General features: G+C 40.3%; 1 protein-coding gene across 1 annotated transcript; it reads right to left on the bottom strand.

Annotated features, from left to right (window-relative positions):
* Positions 1 to 10,956: 10,956 nt before the first annotated feature.
* Positions 10,957 to 12,081, bottom strand: LOC115415273 (relaxin-3 receptor 1-like). Its single transcript, XM_030128789.1, has one exon. The coding sequence runs from the start codon at positions 12,079 to 12,081 to the stop codon at positions 10,957 to 10,959; it is 1,125 nt and encodes a 374-aa protein (XP_029984649.1).
* Between the last annotated feature and the right edge of the window lie 8,448 nt (positions 12,082 to 20,529).

Raw genomic sequence — 20,529 nt, 5'->3', positions numbered from 1 at the left:
CCAACAGGTCTACTCCAACAGGTCCATTCCAACTCCAACAGGTCTACTCTAACTCCAACAGGTCTACTCTAACTCCAACAGGTCTACTCCAACAGGTCCATTCCAACTCCAACAGGTCCACTCTATCTCCAACAGGTCTACTCCGACTCCAACAGGTCTGCCCCGACTCCAACAGGTCTACTCCGACTCCAACAGGTCTACTCCGCCTCCAACAGGTCTACTCCAACTCCAACAGGTCTACTCTAACTCCAACAGGTCTACTCCGCCTCCAACAGGTCTACTCCGACTCCAACAGGTCTACTCCGCCTCCAACAGGTCTACTCTAACTCCAACAGGTCTACTCCGACTCCAACAGGTCTACTCCGACTCCAACAGGTCTACTCTAACTCCAACAGGTCTACTCCGACTCCAACAGGTCTACTCTGACTCCAACAGGTCTACTCCAACTCCAACAGGTCTACTCTAACTCCAACAGGTCTACTCCAACTCCAACAGGTCTACTCCAACTTCAACAGGTCTTCTCTAACTCCAACAGGTCTACTCCAACTTCAACAGGTCTACTCTACTCCACCTCCAACAGGTCTACTCTAACTCCAACAGGTCTACTCCAACTCCAACAGGTCTACTCCGACTCCAACAGGTCTACTTCGACTCCAACAGGTCTACTCCGACTCCAACAGGCCTGCTCCGACTCCAACAGGTCTACTCCGACTCCAACAGGTCTACTTCGACTCCAACAGGTCTACTCCGACTCCAACAGGTCTACTCCAACTCCAGCAGGTCTACTCCAACTCCGACAGGCCTACTCTAACTCCAACAGGTCTACTCTAACTCCAACAGGTCTACTCCAACAGGTCCATTCCAACTCCAACAGGTCTACTCTAACTCCAGCAGGTCTACTCTAACTCCAACAGGTCTACTCCAACAGGTCCATTCCAACTCCAACAGGTCCACTCTAACTCCAACAGGTCTACTCCGACTCCAACAGGTCTGCTCCGACTCCAACAGGTCTACTCTGACTCCAACAGGTCCACTCTAACTCCAACAGGTCTACTCCAACTTCAACAGGTCTACTCTAACTCCAACAGGTCTACTCCAACTCCAACAGGTCTACTCTAACTCCAGCAGGTCTACTCCAACTCCAACAGGTCTACTCTGACTCCAACAGGTCTACTCCGACTCCAACAGGTCTACTTCGACTCCAACAGGTCTACTCCAACTCCAACAGGTCTACTCTAACTCCAACAGGTCTACTCCAACTCCAAGAGGTCTACTCCGACTCCAACAGGTCTACTCCGACTCCAACAGGTCTACTTCGACTCCAACAGGTCTACTCCGACTCCAACAGGTCTACTCCGACTCCAACAGGTCTACTCCAACTCCAACAGGTCTCCTCCAACTCCAACAGGTCCACCAACTCCAACAGGTCTACTCCAACTCCAGAAGGTCTACTCTAACTCCAACAGTTCTACTCTAACTCCAACAGGTCTACTCCAACTCCAACAGGTCTACTCCAACTTCAACAGGTCTACTCCAACTTCAACAGGTCTACTCCAACTTCAACAGGTCCACTCTAACTCCAACAGGTCCACTCTAACTCCAACAGGTCCACTCTAACTCCAACAGGTCTATTCCAACTCCAACAGGTCTATTCCAACTCCAACATGTCTACTCTAACTCCAACAGGTCTACTCCAACTTCAACAGGTCTACTCTAATTCCAGCAGGTCCACTCTAACTCCAACAGGTCTATTCCAACTTCAACAGGTCCACTCTAACTCCATCAGGTCCACTCTAACTCCAACAGGTCTACTCCACCTCCAACAGGTCTACTCCAACTCCAACAGGTCTACTCCAACTCCAACAGGTCTACTCTTACTCCAACTCCAACAGATCTACTCCAACTCCAACAGGTCTACTCTAACTCCAACAGGTCCACTCTAACTCCAACAGGTCCACTCTAACTCCAACAGGTCCACTCTTACTCCAACAGGTCTATTCCAACTTCAACAGGTCTACTCCAACTCCAGCAGGTCTACTCCAACTCCGACAGGTCTACTCCAACTCCAACAGGTCCACTCTAACTCCAACAGGTCTACTCCAACTCCAACAGGTCCACTCTAACTCCAACAGGTCTACTCCAACTCCAACAGGTCTACTCCAACTCCAACTCCTACAGATCTACTCTAACTCCAACAGGTCTACTCCAACTCCGACAGGTCTACTCCGACTCCAACAGATCTACTCCAACTCCGACAGGTCTACTCCAACTCCGACAGGTCTACTCCAACTCCAACAGGTCCACTCTAACTCCAACAGGTCTACTCTAACTCCAACAGGTCCACTCTAACTCCAACAGGTCTACTCTAACTCCAACAGGTCTACTCCGCCTCCAACAGGTCTACTCCGACTCCAACAGGTCTACTCTAACTCCAACAGGTCTACTCCGCCTCCAACAGGTCTACTCCGACTCCAACAGGTCTACTCCGCCTCCAACAGGTCTACTCTAACTCCAACAGGTCTACTCCAACTCCAACAGGTCTACTCCGACTCCAACAGGTCTACTCCGACTCCAACAGGTCTACTCTAACTCCAACAGGTCTACTCCGACTCCAACAGGTCTACTCTGACTCCAACAGGTCTACTCCAACTCCAACAGGTCTACTCTAACTCCAACAGGTCTACTCCAACTCCAACAGGTCTACTCCAACTTCAACAGGTCTTCTCTAACTCCAACAGGTCTACTCCAACTTCAACAGGTCTACTCTACTCCACCTCCAACAGGTCTACTCTAACTCCAACAGGTCTACTCCAACTCCAACAGGTCTACTCCGACTCCAACAGGTCTACTTCGACTCCAACAGGTCTACTCCGACTCCAACAGGTCTGCTCCGACTCCAACAGGTCTACTCCGACTCCAACAGGTCTACTTCGACTCAAACAGGTCTACTCCGACTCCAACAGGTCTACTCCAACTCCAGCAGGTCTACTCCAACTCCGACAGGCCTACTCTAACTCCAACAGGTCTACTCTAACTCCAACAGGTCTACTCCAACAGGTCCATTCCAACTCCAACAGGTCTACTCTCACTCCAGCAGGTCTACTCTAACTCCAACAGGTCTACTCCAACAGGTCCATTCCAACTCCAACAGGTCCACTCTAACTCCAACAGGTCTACTCCGACTCCAACAGGTCTGCTCCGACTCCAACAGGTCTACTCTGACTCCAACAGGTCCACTCTAACTCCAACAGGTCTACTCCAACTTCAACAGGTCTACTCTAACTCCAACAGGTCTACTCCAACTCCAACAGGTCTACTCTAACTCCAGCAGGTCTACTCCAACTCCAACAGGTCTACTCTGACTCCAACAGGTCTACTCCGACTCCAACAGGTCTACTTCGACTCCAACAGGTCTACTCCAACTCCAACAGGTCTACTCTAACTCCAACAGGTCTACTCCAACTCCAAGAGGTCTACTCCGACTCCAACAGGTCTACTCCGACTCCAACAGGTCTACTTCGACTCCAACAGGTCTACTCCAACTCCAACAGGTCTACTCCGACTCCAACAGGTCTACTCCGACTCCAACAGGTCTACTCCAACTCCAACAGGTCTCCTCCAACTCCAACAGGTCCACCAACTCCAACAGGTCTACTCCAACTCCAGAAGGTCTACTCTAACTCCAACAGTTCTATTCTAACTCCAACAGGTCTACTCCAACTCCAACAGGTCTACTCCAACTTCAACAGGTCTACTCCAACTTCAACAGGTCCACTCTAACTCCAACAGGTCCACTCTAACTCCAACAGGTCCACTCTAACTCCAACAGGTCTATTCCAACTCCAACAGGTCTATTCCAACTCCAACATGTCTACTCTAACTCCAACAGGTCTACTCCAACTTCAACAGGTCTACTCTAATTCCAGCAGGTCCACTCTAACTCCAACAGGTCTATTCCAACTTCAACAGGTCCACTCTAACTCCAACAGGTCCACTCTAACTCCAACAGGTCTACTCCACCTCCAACAGGTCTACTCCAACTCCAACAGGTCTACTCCAACTCCAACAGGTCTACTCTTACTCCAACTCCAACAGATCTACTCCAACTCCAACAGGTCTACTCTAACTCCAACAGGTCCACTCTAACTCCAACAGGTCCACTCTAACTCCAACAGGTCCACTCTTACTCCAACAGGTCTATTCCAACTTCAACAGGTCTACTCCAACTCCAGCAGGTCTACTCCAACTCCGACAGGTCTACTCCAACTCCAACAGGTCCACTCTAACTCCAACAGGTCTACTCTAACTCCAACAGGTCCACTCTAACTCCAACAGGTCTACTCCAACTCCAACAGGTCTACTCCAACTCCAACTCCTACAGATCTACTCTAACTCCAACAGGTCTACTCCAACTCCGACAGGTCTACTCCGACTCCAACAGATCTACTCCAACTCCGACAGGTCTACTCCAACTCCGACAGGTCTACTCCAACTCCAACAGGTCCACTCTAACTCCAACAGGTCTACTCTAACTCCAACAGGTCCACTCTAACTCCAACAGGTCTACTCCAGCTCCAACAGGTCTACTCCAACTCCAACTCCTACAGATCTACTCTAACTCCAACAGGTCTACTCCAACTCCGACAGGTCTACTCCAACTCCGACAGGTCTACTCTAACTCCAACAGGTCTACTCCAACTCCGACAGGTCTACTCTAACTCCAACAGGTCTACTCCAGGGGTCACACTTTCACCTATTGAGGACCTGGCCAAACAACGCCGTATGTCTAGAACAGGGGGGTCAGACTCATTTTAGTTCAGGGACCACATACAGCCTAATAGAGGGTATGCACGTGATGTCACTGCTGGCGGAAGTCACTGCGGTTACGTCCACTGAGTGGCAGAAAGAGGGAGATGAGTAGCAGCTTTGGCTTGAATACTGCGAAAACTTTAGAACAATCTTTCAATTCATTTTATCAGAGAATTTGTGTTAAAAATCAGTTGATTAATTGCTGTATTGTAAAATAACGCAACAGTAAAACACTTACATCCAACATGATTGCTTTTCACTGTTAGTTTTCTATTGCACTCAGTTAATTCAGTGGTTTAACTGATGCATAACAAAATTCAGTTTATTCTTATAATATGTTTACAGTTAACAGTAGTAGTTTATCTTTCAATATATCCAATATTCAAAATGGCACAAATGTGTCGAAAGAAACTGAACATATTTATTAGAGTGCAGTCTCATGATCCAGGAACCACAAACATTTGTACTTCCATAAGACAATCATCTGTATAATGAAAAGGACATATACTTTAATAATCATATTAACTGGAACTTTATCTTTTAAGTCTCTACAATCAGACAAAGCATGAACAGGCCTTAAACCCAGAAAGACCCAGTGTTACTTTTATGGCAGTTCCTTAATCATTTTTTTTTCTCTCTATTTTACCTTTTTCAAGAGATTTATCACCATTTGCTATAATACTATCCTCTGTATTTTGGATTTTTTTCAGTGGAGATAATGTATTTTCCTATATTTACTGATTATGTACATGTTCATTAAAGCTCAGAGTAAATTCAAAGGTTGTTATATCAAAACAGAGAAAAATGAAGAAAATGCGTTGTTTTGTTTTGTTTTTTTCAAGAAAATCTATCATTAACTGTGCATCCACTGTCACTGATCCAACTCCATGGGTTTTACTGGTGAATCCATGTCGTAGAAGATGACGGTGTTTCCACGTTCACTATGGAACCTCTGAACGTCCAAATGGGTCATATCTGATGACCATGAAAAGATGATAAACTGTATTTTACACCAAATAATTTACATGTATTGGTAGGATTAATGGATCAACAGGTATTAAACACTTTAGATCAGTAGATGCTTTTGTTTGATGGTGGATGTTTGGGTCTTTATGGGTTAAACGGATAACATTTATCTCTTAAATCCTACATTTGTAAAATACTTCCATCTACTTCACCAGAAAACATAAACAGTTTTCAGAAAGTCCTCCTGAGTTGCTTGACATTTCAAAACAATAATTTCAACAAAAGTACCATCTGTGACAATACAAATAAAAATAATTCTAGCTTGACTCATGAGCAAGACATTTGAACTGTCTTCAGCTGGTAACAACAAACACAGATGTATGTCTGATATTACATACAGTGAAAACACTCCCCCATCCAATCAATGAGTGAATCTAATTAATCAAATACTTTTTTTCCATCAGTCATCCCCTCACTCTTGATTGTAATAACATGACGAGTGGAAGTGTAACTTACTCACTTGTACACACACACACACACACACACACACACACACACACACTTCTCTCAACGGAAACAATGGAAACGAGTGAAAACTACAAGCATATGCTTTTGACTTCTTTCTTTTAATGTATGACACACCTGAGTTGTGTTATGATTGTTGCACTTTGACTGTATAACATATTATTTATTGTAGGCCAACAGCATATGTAGTTTGTCCCTCTGACTTCCAGCTGTTGGCTGATTACTGTGTAATTATTTGCAAAGATTTTCTACAGACTGGAGTGAAATCAAAATTTAGACATTTATTGTAAATAACTTGTCTTTTTCTTGCTTTTTGAATGAATGAATGAATGAATGAATGAATGTTTATTTCAGTTAAATACAAAATACAAAACACACCCATATTAAAAAAACAACAAAACAAAACACATACATATTTAAAAAAACAAACAAACATAAAATTAACACATTTTGTAACTGAAAAAGGAAGAAGCTGAAGCCGGAGGCTTATTTCTGCTTCTCCTATTCACATCCTTAGTCCACACCTGAAGTTGCAGCAGATAAATACTTAAACACAAATTATACTACATTCAGTGTTATAAGTCATTTTGTAATCATATTACTTTCATAGCCCTCCATAATTTGACAAATTAAATTCTTTTTGAAACTCAACAGTGAGCTACACAATTTCACTTCATCCTTCAATTCGTTCCATAGCTTGACACCAATAACTGAAACACTGTGATATTTAACGTTTGTTCTTACTTTACATTTTTCAAACACAAACATCCCTCTTAAATTATAATGTCCTTCTCTTAACTTAAAAATTTTCTGAATACAAAAAGGAAGGTTTTTACTTTTAACGCGAAACATAAATTCCATTGTTTTTAAATATACAATATCGAAAAATTTTAGTAAACCAGATTTTACAAAAAGTGGATTACTTGACTGGAGATAACCAGCTTTGTTTATGACTCTAATAGCTTTTTTTTGGAGTTTAATTATTGGGTCTAAATTAGTTTTATACACATTGCCCCATATTTCCACACAGTATGACATATATGGCATTACAAGTGAACAGTACAACATATGCAAACATTTTTTGCTTAACAAGTCCCGAGTTTTATAAAGAATCGCAACAGCCTTGGACATTTTGCGTTTGATATATTCTATGTGTGGTTGCCAACAGAGTTTATGGTCAATAATCACTCCCAAAAATTTTGTTTCGTACACCCTTTCAATTTCAATTTCATTAATTTTCAGTTTTATATCATAATTTCCCCTAGCACCACCAAAAACCATAAATTTTGTTTTATCTTCATTAAGTGACAACTTATTTACGTCAAACCATTTTTTTTAACTTGACCAATTCCTTTTCCACCATTTCTAATATTTGTTTCATATTTGCTCCCGAATAAAGCAAATTAGTATCATCTGCAAATATTGTAAATTTTAACTCACTAGATGCCATAAAAATATCATTTAAATAAAGTATAAATAACTTGGGTCCCAGAACTGAACCTTGTGGGACCCCACATGTTACTTTTCTAAGTTGTGAATTTGTATTTCCAGCTGATACGTACTGAGACCTATTTTGTAAATAACTTTTTAACCAGTTTTGCGTCACACCTCTTATACCATACATTTCACATTTCCGGAGTAATATTGAGTGATCAATTGTGTCAAATGCTTTCCTTAAATCAATAAAAACACCAACAGTATGTTGTTTCTGATCCACCGCTGTTGCTATATTTTCTGCAAATTCCATTACTGCTAAAGATGTTGATCGGTTTTTCCTAAATCCGTACTGATGATCATTTAATATCCTATATTTATCTACGTAGTCATCTAACCTCTTTACAAACAGTTTCTCAAGAATTTTAGAAAATTGTGGTAACAGTGACACCGGTCTATAATTTGACACCATGTGCTTATCACCATTTTTATAAACTGGAATCACTTTAGCTATTTTCATATTTTCTGGAAAATAAATTCAAATTGAATGATGGCGACAGTAGAGTGGATGCACTGACGAACCCTTTTGCACCAATACCCATAAAGCAATACTGTTTAGTGTGATCAACATTTTGTCAAATACATTCAAAATGCCAGGATGTCCTTGTACATCCAGATGTATTTTTAGTTCAAAAGAAAACATTCTTCTCTAGTTCTTTTTACTCATAGTCATCTATGTTTATTAGGGCTGAACGATTAATTGCATTTGCGATAATATCGCGATATGATATAACGAGATTTTCTAGTTGCAAAAGCTCTGATTTGACTGGTCATGTGACTTGCCAGCTAGCGGAGCAGGCAGGGCTGCGTTTTAACCTGATGCCTCAGGCTGATGCTGCAGAAAGTTTAGTACCATAGAGGGGTGGCATGTCAGTTGTGTGGATTTATTTTGACCATAAAAAAGTAGATGCTGTGCAACATCAGGTATTGAGTCACCTCTGTCACGTGCCTCACGTAAACTTAAATAAACTTCATTTTTATCAAATGTAAAGCAACCTGAACTGTAATAATCTATCCTGTTTTAACCCAGAAAGGTGAGGGATGAGACTGAAATGTGCACAAGTGTGTGATAGACACTTCAATTTGATTTGGGGAAAATTAAACCAATCATACCAATCTTAGATGGAAAAAGCATTTTATTTGCAGACAGGCGTTACAGTATATGCATAAATACACATCAGTGACAATCTTCTGAGTCTGTTCGGTAGTCCTTAGCGATTATCGATGTTTTCACATTTTACTGGAGCTCCTTCAGCGTCTGCAATGCGCTGTGTGACCCGCAATTGCACTTCGATTCTGGCCCAGTTTGTTAAATGTGTGCACCTCAGCCGTTTTCTCTGCGTCCTAGGCCTCGTGTTTTAAAATGTCCCTCAATGACAAATACAGGCAAAATGTCATTAATGCAACAAACGGAGTCGATGTAAACTTAGTTTCAACCCAGAAAAAATAGTTTTAACTCTTTCATGCATAGTGGTCACTCCAGTGGACAGCTGTTCAAAGTTGTTCTCATGTATATTCATGGATTTTGTTGTTTTAGTTCCATATCAGCCAACACAGTGCGCTTATGCATCATCCCATACAATGCAATTCATACCATTACTGTTCTTCATCAGCCTGATCTGCAGTTACATATTTGAGTGTAAATCAATTGCTAATGGTAAATACACTGTAATTAACAGTTGTTGTTGTTTTTTTTTTTACTTTTTTTTTTTTTTTTTTTTTTGCTTATCTGAGTAATAACTAGAGACCCAGGAAAGGAAAAGTTTTGGTTTTTTTTACATTTAATAATTGTCTTGATTGGAAACAGCATGATGCAACAGTTTTTTCAGACAGATTTTTTTTTTTTTTTTTTTTTTTAATTATGGAATGTCTTTTGCAGTGGACAGCTTTATATATATATATATATATATATATATATATATATATATATATATATATATATATATATATATATGTATATGTGTGTGTGTGTGTATATAAATATATATATATATATATATATATATATATATATATATATATATATATATATATATATATATATATATACATACATACAGGGTGGGGAAGCAAAATTTACAATGAACATTTAGTTGTTTTTTCTCAGCAGGCACTTCATCAGTTGTTTGGAAACTAAACATATATTGATGTCATAATCATACCTAACACTATTATCCATACCTTTTCAGAAACTTTTGCCCATATGAGTAATCAGGAAAGCAAACATCAAAGAGTGTGTGATTTGCTGAATGCACTCGTCACACCAAAGGAGATTTCAAAAATAGTTGGAGTGTCCATAAAGACTGTTTATAATGGAAAGAAGAGAATGACTATGAGCAAAACTATTACGACAAAGTCTGGAAGATACTATTAAAGAAGAATGGGAGAAGTTGTCACCCGAATATTTGAGGAACACTTGTGCAAGTTTCAGGAAGCGTGTGAAGGCAGTTATTGAGAAAGAAGGAGGACACATAGAATAAAAACATTTTCTATTATGTCAATTTTCTTGTGGCAAATAAATTCTCATGACTTTCAATAAACTAATTGGTCATACACTGTCTTTCAATCCCTTCCTCAAAATATTGTAAATTTTGCTTCCCCACCCTGTATATATATATATATATATATATATATATATATATATATATATATATATATATATACACACATATATATATACACACACACACACACAAAAATGCATTGCTGGCTCTCAGGAGGTCATAGAATGTAAAAATGTGAGAACAGATTAACAGCATTAAAACATGTATTTCATCGTTTTCACACAGTATGTCAGTAAATGCATGGTGTCCAGCTGACTGGACATTTTTGTAACCCCATGAAAAATAGGCTCATTTAAAAAAAAAAAAAAAAAATCACATTGCTTTTTTATGCCTAAAGAGGAATAAAAACACTCAGGAAAAAAATCTTGATTAAGGTTCTCATAATTCATGCATGAAAGGGTTAATAGGTACTCCTGTGACAGTAAAGAGAATAGGACACACATACACTCACACACATAGGATTCCAGCTCACACCATGATGTGAATTTGAGGACTGGTCATTTTGGTCATTATTACGCACGAGTAATGACAGGTGGGCTCCATGTGGGAAAACAAGCTTACAAAGCAGCAGATTCCACCAGTCACTGACAGATTGGAGTCATTGTGGATGCTGGTTCATTCTGGAGGTGGATAAGCCTTTGCGGTCCATGACGGACAGGGTGTAGAGTGGCAGGACTCCCTGGGTTTCCCCGTGCGTAAAAGTGCGCGTCGCGCAGCCTTTATTAGAGGTTGGAGTGGAGACTTTCCAAAACAGCCCGCTGAGCATTTTCCTGATTTCTGGCCTCATAAGACAATACAGTACTGGGTTCAGGCAGCTGTTTGTGTGCGCCAAGCAAACGGTGACAGGAAACACGTACGTATGCACCAGATAGTAGGATTTATCCCAGTTGACGGCGTTCAGTTTGACCAAGACACCCCATAAAGTGATGGCATGATTTGGCATCCAGCAAAAGAAGAAAGACAAAACAACAATAGCGACAGATTTGGTGACTCTAGATGTCCTTTTCGGGTTGGCGTTGTCCATGCTCCTGCGTTTTACGAAGCGCAGGAGCAGCAGATAGTTGACGGACACTATGAGCATAGGGATGATAAAGGCGATGAGGATTTTCTGAATATGATAAAGGGCGAGCCAGTCTTGGCCTTCTGGAAACTTTAGGAGGCACAGTTTCTCTCCAGCCACCACAGTGGCGGTGGAGAAGATGGTGGTGGGGGCTGTGGCCGCAGTGGCCGCCACCCACAGCACCGCGCACACCCACTTCACACAACCCCACCTCTTGCAGGCTTTCTTCTTGAGGGCCGAGGACACGGACAGGTAGCGCGTCACACTCATGGCAGTCAGAAAAAACACGCTGGCGTACATGTTCATCACAGTGACCGACAGGATGATTTTGCACATGGCGTCTCCAAACGGCCAGCTGAAGTCCAGCGCGGTGTCCACGGCCCAGAAGGGCAGAGTGAGCACGAACTGGAAGTCCGTCACCGCCAAGTTGATGATGAAAACATTTATTGTGGATTTTTTTCGCCCTTGTCGTACCCTCATGAGAAAAAAGACAAGCAAATTTCCCACCAAGCCCACGGCGCACACCACAGAGTACACCACAGAGATGAGGATCCTCAGAATGGGGCTGCCGTCTGCGCTCACGTCGATGTCCTCAAAACTGAATTTGTCATCACTAGACAAACTTCGGTTCACTGTCGTGTTGTGGTTCTTTATTTCATCCATCCTTCAAGTCCTGGATTGGCACCGGGGTCTCTGTGGCGCGCTCAAATTAGATGAGAATGGAACGCAGACGAGCCATGCGAAAAAGGAGTCTTACTTTGTGATAAAAGGACTGATTTCAAATGACTTTCACATCACACCTCTGTGAATGACAGCTGACCTAAGCTCTCTTTTATACACGTGTGTCACTGCGCTCCTGAGTAGGGATTGGCCAAACAAGATGTGACGGACAAGCGTCCAAACCCAGGCATAGAAACAAGAACCAGGCGCAGGATTTGATGGACATATTCTGATTGGCACTTTAGCCTGTCAGCTTAATCCTTACATGCATGAATTATGTGAACCTTGGTCAAAAAATTTTCTTGAGTGGTTTTATTCCTCCTGAGGAAAAAATAAACAAACAAACAAAAAAAAAAACAACGCGATTGAGTTGTTTTTTTTTTTTTTTTTCATGGAGTGACAAAAATGTCCACCTAGCTACACCGTGCATTTAAAATTTGAAGCAAAAAAACATGTATTTAAAACTCAATATCAGAAAGGGATATTAAACAATGAAATAAAATCATTTTTTAAAGCTGCCCACATTTTAACGTATTTTAATAATAGTTATTACAGACTTCACAAAGATAATATATAAAAATAAACCTTTTTGTTAAAAAAAAAACAAAACAAAACAAAACTTTAGGAGCTATTTGTCGGTTTAGTTTTTTGTTTAAAGTTAAGTTACCTTTTTTGTTTACTAACTTAGCATTTTTTTTTGCTAATTGTTTATTTTGATTTGTTTATTTTTTGTTTGTTTAATATTTTTTTGACTTTTTTTATGGTTATTGTTTTCATTCTTTGGTATTTAGCACCTTTTTGTTTTGTGTTTCCTTGTTGGTTTAGACCGTGGGCACCTGGGTATTAATAGGGAGCACAAAGATAGACCAGCATGCACCTGGGTGGGCCTATGGGTTTTAACCAGTCACAGACAGACACAGTCACACAGAAGATCAGACAGGATGAGCAGGAGAGACATCACAAAAGGCCTTAGTTGTTTGCCTGCGAAATCTTCAAAATAAACCATTTGAACTACATGTGTGATATGGACATTGTGTTTTGACTGCGTAAACCACAAACCCGTGGCGCATCTAGTGGTTATTTGAGTTATGTTACAGTCTTAAGTTCAGTCACCTTTAAGTTGATTTAATTTTGATGACAAATAACCGCTACACAAACAAAAACAAACTAAAAGAACCTATTAATTACAGTCTAAAAATTACCAATTGATTTACACTAAACATGTTAGTGCAGATCAGGTTTCTCAAGAGCAGCAAAGTTACAGTAATGGTCTGAATTGCAGTGTTTGGGATGATGCATAAGTGTTCACTGTGTTGGCTGATATGGAACTAAAACAACAAAATCCATGAATATACGACAGGCTTTGAATAACTGTCCACTGTAGTGAGCACTATGCATGAAAGGGTTAAAGTCTGAGGAGAAATGCACCTCCCGTGGACTGTGCGCAAAAGGATCCAAATCTGACAGTTTACGCAGCAAACTCACACAAATTCAGCGTAAAATGTGACGAAGCATTAACCAGAAATATTAGCACTGCTAGAAAAGTGAGGGGAGAATAATAATTCGATTTAATCCATCTTGGTTAAGGATTTTATTTAATTAAATGGACTGGAAGAAATCCACAGAGAAGGACAAACGGAGCAATAAACCCCGAAGTAAATGCCTTAAAAGGTTTAAATATTTGTATTTTCATTGCGGTTAAACAGATGACAAGATGAGCATTAAAATTTAAAAAAAAAAAAAAAAAAAAGTGGAGCTGAAGATGATCTGCGGTGGCATCAGTACCCCTTTTCTTCCTCTAGAGGGGGCGCAAAGCTTGGATGTCTGAAGACAAAAATACACCCCAACAGATTTTCTCACACTTGGACTCATGAACATGGCAGTCCCATTACAACCATTAACCCTTTCATGCATAGTGGTCACTACAGTGGACAGCTATGCTACAGCTGTTCTCTTGTATATTCATGAGTTTAGTTATTTCAGTTCCATATCAGCTAACACAGTGAACACTTCTGCATCATCCCATGCACTGACATTCAGACCATTACTATAACTTTCCTGTTCTTGATAAACCTGATCTGCACTAACATGTTTGAGTGTAAATCAATTGATTATTGTTTTTAGACTGTAACTAACAGGTATTTTTTAAAACATTTTTTTTTTTGTTGCATATTATCTGAGTAAAAACTAGTATTTTACTGTGTTAAAATGTGAGCCAACATCAGATTAGCAGCATTGAAAATGTTTTTACTTCATAGTTTACACACAGTATGTCAGTAAATGCATGTTTCTTTGCTTCAAATATTAAACGCATGCGACATTTTTGTAACTCCATGAAAAATAGCTTCATAAAAAATTTCAGTGACATTGTTTTTTCATGCCTAAGAGGAATAAGAACACTCAGGATAAACAATCTTGATTAAGGTTCTTTTAATTCATGTATGAAAGGGTTAAAAAACATGTAAAACACCCCTGTCATTTAGTTAAATGACCAATGCTGTTCTGAAAATACTCCAATCAAATATTCACCTTTCACTATTTGTTCCAGTTCTGGTATTAATTCATGCAAATATCTATACACTGATATTATGCGTGCATCTTTCTAACAGCTATCTGAAAAAACTGCCCTGGTAAACCAACATATTTTCAGGTACTGTGGGTGCCTGAAAAAGGATGGGCACTTAACTGACGGATAGCTTTGTTATAAACTGTTTTTTTCTGTTGCCAAATGTATCCCTCAGCTCCACTGTACATGTTTTTCTTCCACGTCACACACTTTGACAGGTACACTGTCACATACAATGACTAGGAAAGCACGGGACTTGAACCCCCAACCCTTCACTTATTGGACAACCCCCTCTACCTCTTCAGCCACAGCTGTCCATTTCAAGTGATGTTCTGAATTCATTTTCCTGCATATTCATAAAATCAATGCATTTGATTTCGAATATTTTGTTTCCAGTGAACAGGAGGGGGATGAAAACTGTAAATCTGAAAAGAAATCAAAGCTTTCAGACAAAATAGTGGAGTAAGACCTCTAATATCAGTGATGTAGTAGTGTATATAGCCGCAAAAACTGGAAATACTCAAGTATTCAAGTACAGTTATCAACAAAAGTACTTGACAAATTTTCCTCCATCCTTGCATCGAAGATTTGTCCCTGTTTCAACCTGTGTCTTTTTCTTCTGTTACTTTAGAGACACAAAGCACAGATCAATGCCTCTGATCTACAATGAACCTTCATCTGATTCCAAATGAAGGTTGTGGTGTTGTGAAGTGTTTCCAACTCAGTATTAAAGTACATATAGACTGTTGTTAAAGTTCCTTCATGACATCATCATCTAATTTACATGATTGTAAATCTTCATATAATTGTAATGAACGATGTAGGCGAGAGGAATAACATTGTACAAGACACAAAAAGTGCACATAAAAACACCCCAAATATGTTTAGAACTACAAATGAACTATATTCTGTCCCAGTTCCAACTATTTTAACCGGGTTTGAAATGTCCCAAAAGAGACACTCTGGAGGAGTTACATGGGTTATTTATTTATTTATATGTTGTTTGTTTAAGGAGGCCTCAGGGAAGACCTAGGTCACTTTGGAGAGACTATGTCTCTCGGCTGGCCTGGGAATGCCTCGGGGTCCCCCCGGAAGAGCTGGAGGAGGAGTCTGGGCATCCCTGCTTAGACTATTACCCCCACAACCCGGCCCCGGATAAGCGGTGGAGAATGGATGATGTTTGTTTAGTTTTTATTTTAATTTTCCTCAGTTGGGTTTGATTTTTACCACTCAGCCGAGGGGTATTGTAATTGTTTTGTCATCTGTCTGTCCATTCAATGACATAGTCGCATTATCTGAAGAATGCATTGACATATCTGCACACATTTATTTTGTGGATGCATCTTGGCATTGAGCAGAAGCCTCTTTGAAAATAAGTGACCTTGACCTACTTTTTCCAGGTTAAATGGCCTTGTACAGTTATAATATCTGAGTACTTTCAAATATAAATATGTATGGAATAAGTTTTACACGGACAATCTAATCTAAATTGTACAGCAGTAGCTTTCAACAGAATCTTACACTGTATTTGGCTGAGGGGGATTAAAAGTGCACAGCACTGTGATAGGCTAAGTACAAAGGCTGAACCCAAAAGCAAGACCACAAAATGCAAGTAAAGTTGAGTGTTTTTATTAAACACTTTAACAGGTGAAACTATACAACAAAGATATAATATTAATTCTGTGATGCCACTGAGTCCGGGGATAAACGTCTGGGCTGCGGGTGGATACGGCTGACGACCGGCTTGGCCGGGACGGGAAAACCCCAACGGAATCCCCACTAGGGACAAACAGAGGGTGGTCAAAAAACAAGCCAGGTCATACACGGGGAAGCAATCAAACAAGCAACGGTACATGGGGGACAGGCAGAACTCACGGTCAGTAATCCAGGCGGATGGTCGAAGCACAGGTAAACGGTGGAGGCTGAGGTAACAAAGGGAGTAGGCAGAATCAGAGTCGGGTACACGAACCAGGTCGTTGACGAGCAGGCAGGATAGGCACAGGCAGAATCAGTGGTCGAGGGACAAAAACGGGTCAAAAACAGCAGACAGACTAACATGATCCAAAAACACTGGTGAGTGAGCACAACAAGTTGTAGAACACAAACTACCAAACAAACAGGGGAAGACACAGGGTTTAAATACACAAGAGGGCGGGAAGACAATTGGACACAGGTGGAGACAATCAGGGAGGAGTCAGGTAATCAGCATAGGTGGAGCAATCAGGGAAAGGAAGTAAAGACACCAGACATGACACATGAGGGAAACTTAACAAAATAAAACAGGAAATGACAGACAAAACAGAAAAGACAGACAAATCCAGACACAGTCTGGGAGCAGACATGACACAGCACATTATGTTTAACCTTATAAGGAAACTACAACAAGTCACAGTAAAGCATGAACATTTTTAACCATAACATTTTTAATATTCATAAATGGACTGAAAAGTACGGTGGCCCTGAAGGGTGAACCACAGCGACAAACCACAAAGCACACAAGAAAAAAAAAATCATGCCAATAAGAAAAAAATACACACATAAGAAAAGAAAATCACTCACACAAGAAAAAGGTCCGACCGGAAATGATAGGTACCTGCTGTGACCAGGATCTGGATGCTGATTGGACAGAAGCACTGTCCCTCTTCCTGTCAGAAAGACAATCCAATTTGTGTGCATGATTTCCTTTTTCTTGTGTGTGTTTGTGTGTGTGTGTTTGTGTGTGTGTGTGTGTGTGTGTGTGTGTGTGTGTGTTTTTGTGTGTTTTTGTGTGTGCTTTGAGATTTGTTGTTGTGGTTTGCCCTTCAGGGCCACTGTAAAAAACAGACAATAGACAAAAATGCCAATGTCAGCGGGAGTGATTTATATTCAGTGCAGTGATTTGTTTTAGACAAATGATACTTTCACGAGCTTTCGTGTCAGAGTCTCCAAAAGTCTCCAATAACACCAGAAAAAGGTGATAGATAGAGTCTCTAGATGGTGTGAAAAATCAGTAAACATCCCATCTGTGTGTCTAAGTTGGAAACACTGACTTTCATCGTCAGGCAGACAGAGCGTATGTTCATATGAGTGGGACACAGAATCTTTCGGTGTTTAGGAGGAAAAGGTGTGTGTTCTAGCTTTTGACTCACTTTTCAAAAGTTGATAAAAGTTTCCAAACAGATTTTAAAAGAAGCTGAATTTGTAGATAGGTGCTTTTTTTTTCAATTTTGTTTTTATTGGAAAAGGAGCAAGATATCTCAGCATTAACATTCATACATATGATATCTATTAGAGTCCTTTTTGTATTTCTTATTTTATACATACAACAGTGTCAAAAAAAAAAAAATGAACTGAGTGCTTACAGTTTTGGTATTTCTTACTTTAAAAAAGACAATCACAGCTTTCAATACCTCTGGGTTCTTTAAACATTTCACATGTTTATGCAAAAGTAAAACATTCGCAAAGAATAAAGACTGGGAGATTATAAAGAAGGAATTCTTAGAGGAGTGATACGAATTCTGGGCGGCTAGAGGATACTAACATTTGTCCCAAATATGGTCAAATTTATCCCTCTGGATTCTAATAGAGTAAGTCCATTTTGAACATTTGCCAGACGGTCTGGTGCCAGTCTTCTAATGTTGGTGGAGTTAGCTTTAACCACCTTCTTGTAATAGATTTCTTGCTGGCTGCTAAAAGTGCCTGTAATAATTTTGTATCCTCCCTCCGTTCTAGTACCTAGACATCACCAAGATATAGACTTAAAAAGTCACAGGTAACATGAACCTTGAAGACCAATATTAAAGTCCCGTGAATATCCCTCCAATATTTGTGCATGTTGGGGCAGTCCCAGAACATATGAGAAGGATTAGGGTTAACCCTAACCCAGTCCCAGAACACATGATAATGACTGGCCTCCTTTGATCCACACTAACCCTAACCCTAACCCTAACCCTAACCTTAACTCAGTCCCAGAACACATGATAATGACTGGCCTCCTTTGATCCACACTAACCCTAACCCAGTCCCAGAACACATGATAATGACTGGCCTCCTTTGATCCACACTAACCCTAACCCTAACCCTAACCTTAACCCAGTCCCAGAACACATGATAATGACTGGCCTCCTTTGATCCACACTAACCCTAACCCAGTCCCAGAACACATGATAATGACTGGCCTCCTTTGATCCACACTAACCCTAACCCTAACCTTAACCCAGTCCCAGAACACATGATAATGACTGGCCTCCTTTGATCCACACTAACCCTAACCCTAACCCTAGCCTTAACCCAGTCCCAGAACACATGATAATGATTGGCCTCCTTTGATCCACACTAACCCTAACCCAGTCCCAGAACACATGATAATGATTGGCCTCCTTTGATCCACACTAACCCTAACCCAGTCCCAGAACACATGATAATGATTGGCCTCCTTTGATCCACACTGTCTCCAACACTCAGAAGAACCATCTCTGTATTTACCCTGATGGGCTGTCTTTAAAAATCTCAGCACATTTTTCCAACAGTGCTCTCTCCATTCTAATGAATTTGTAGAAGACCACTGAAACTGACAGATTTCTTCCCATTTCTCATCTGAAATTCTTATTCCGCTTCTTTTTCCCATTTATTTTTTTATATGCAGAGTATTATCATTTCTTGCCAACAAAATCATTAACACGTTATAGCTGAGAGATGGCCATCTTTAGTGTGGAGCTATAAGCTTGTTTTATTATTTAGTACCAGTTAGACTCAGTTGGTGTTAAGTTTGTGATTTTACATTCTTTATTAAAATAATCATGCATTTGGAGGAACCTGAAAAAGTCAGTCTGTTCGAACCCATATTTGGTTTGTAGGGCCTGAAAGCTTTGTAATGTCCCCTTATGTGTCAACGATAAGTTTGTTGTAAGTGGTAGGTGCTGTTTTAACCCTTTCATGCATGAATTATGTGAACCTTAATCAAGATTTTTTCCTGAGTGTTTTTATTCCTCTTCTGGCATGAAAAAAAAACAAACAAACAAATAAAAAAAAACAAACAACAACACTGTGATTGAATTTTTTTTATGAACCTATTTTTCATGGAGTTACAAAAATATCCATTCAGCTGGACACCATGAGTTAAATTTTTGAAGCAAAGAAACATGTATTTACTAATATATTGTGTGAAAACTGTAAATCATTTTTTTTAATGCTGCTAATTGGACGTTTTGTCGCATTTTAACGTACTGTAATATTAGTTATTACTCACTTTATGGAGATAATATGCAAAAAAACCCAAACAAAAACAAAAACAAAAAAAACAACATTAAAAAAAAAAAAGTTAATTACAGTCTAATAACAATAACAAGGAACTGACCTACACTCAAACATGTTAGTGCAGATCAGGTTTTATCAGGAACAGCAAAGTTACAGCAATGTTATGTCCGCTTTATTTGCTGATATGGAACTAAAACAATAAAATCCATGAACATACAAGATAGCAGCTTTGAACAGCTGTGCACTGTAGAGACCACTATGCATGAAAGGGTTAAAGAAAAAGTCTGAAAAGTTAATAAAACTAGCGACATAAGTGCTCCGTTGTCATCAGTGGTGCTGTGACCTGGTCCTCATCTGACCCACTGAGAACCCGAACCACCCCGCAGTCCGGACCTGGGCCAGCTGGATCCAATGTGTGTCTGGGATTAGTGTCAGTAGCATTCCCCTTTAAGCGTCCAGCCCACTGGAGGACAGCTCATTGTCTTAAGTCCACCCATCTGTGGGGGTGGCCCCACGAAAAAGTTCGCAGAGGAAAGTTAGAGGCTGTCAGTGTGCGCGTCTGGAGGAGGCGGATGGAGGACGGAGCCAGG

This window comes from Sphaeramia orbicularis, chromosome 3, assembly GCF_902148855.1.
Source record: "Sphaeramia orbicularis chromosome 3, fSphaOr1.1, whole genome shotgun sequence".
NCBI lineage: Eukaryota > Metazoa > Chordata > Actinopteri > Kurtiformes > Apogonidae > Sphaeramia > Sphaeramia orbicularis.
The sequence above is the reverse complement of the archived record's forward strand: the minus strand, read 5'-3'. Positions and strand labels throughout refer to the sequence as shown.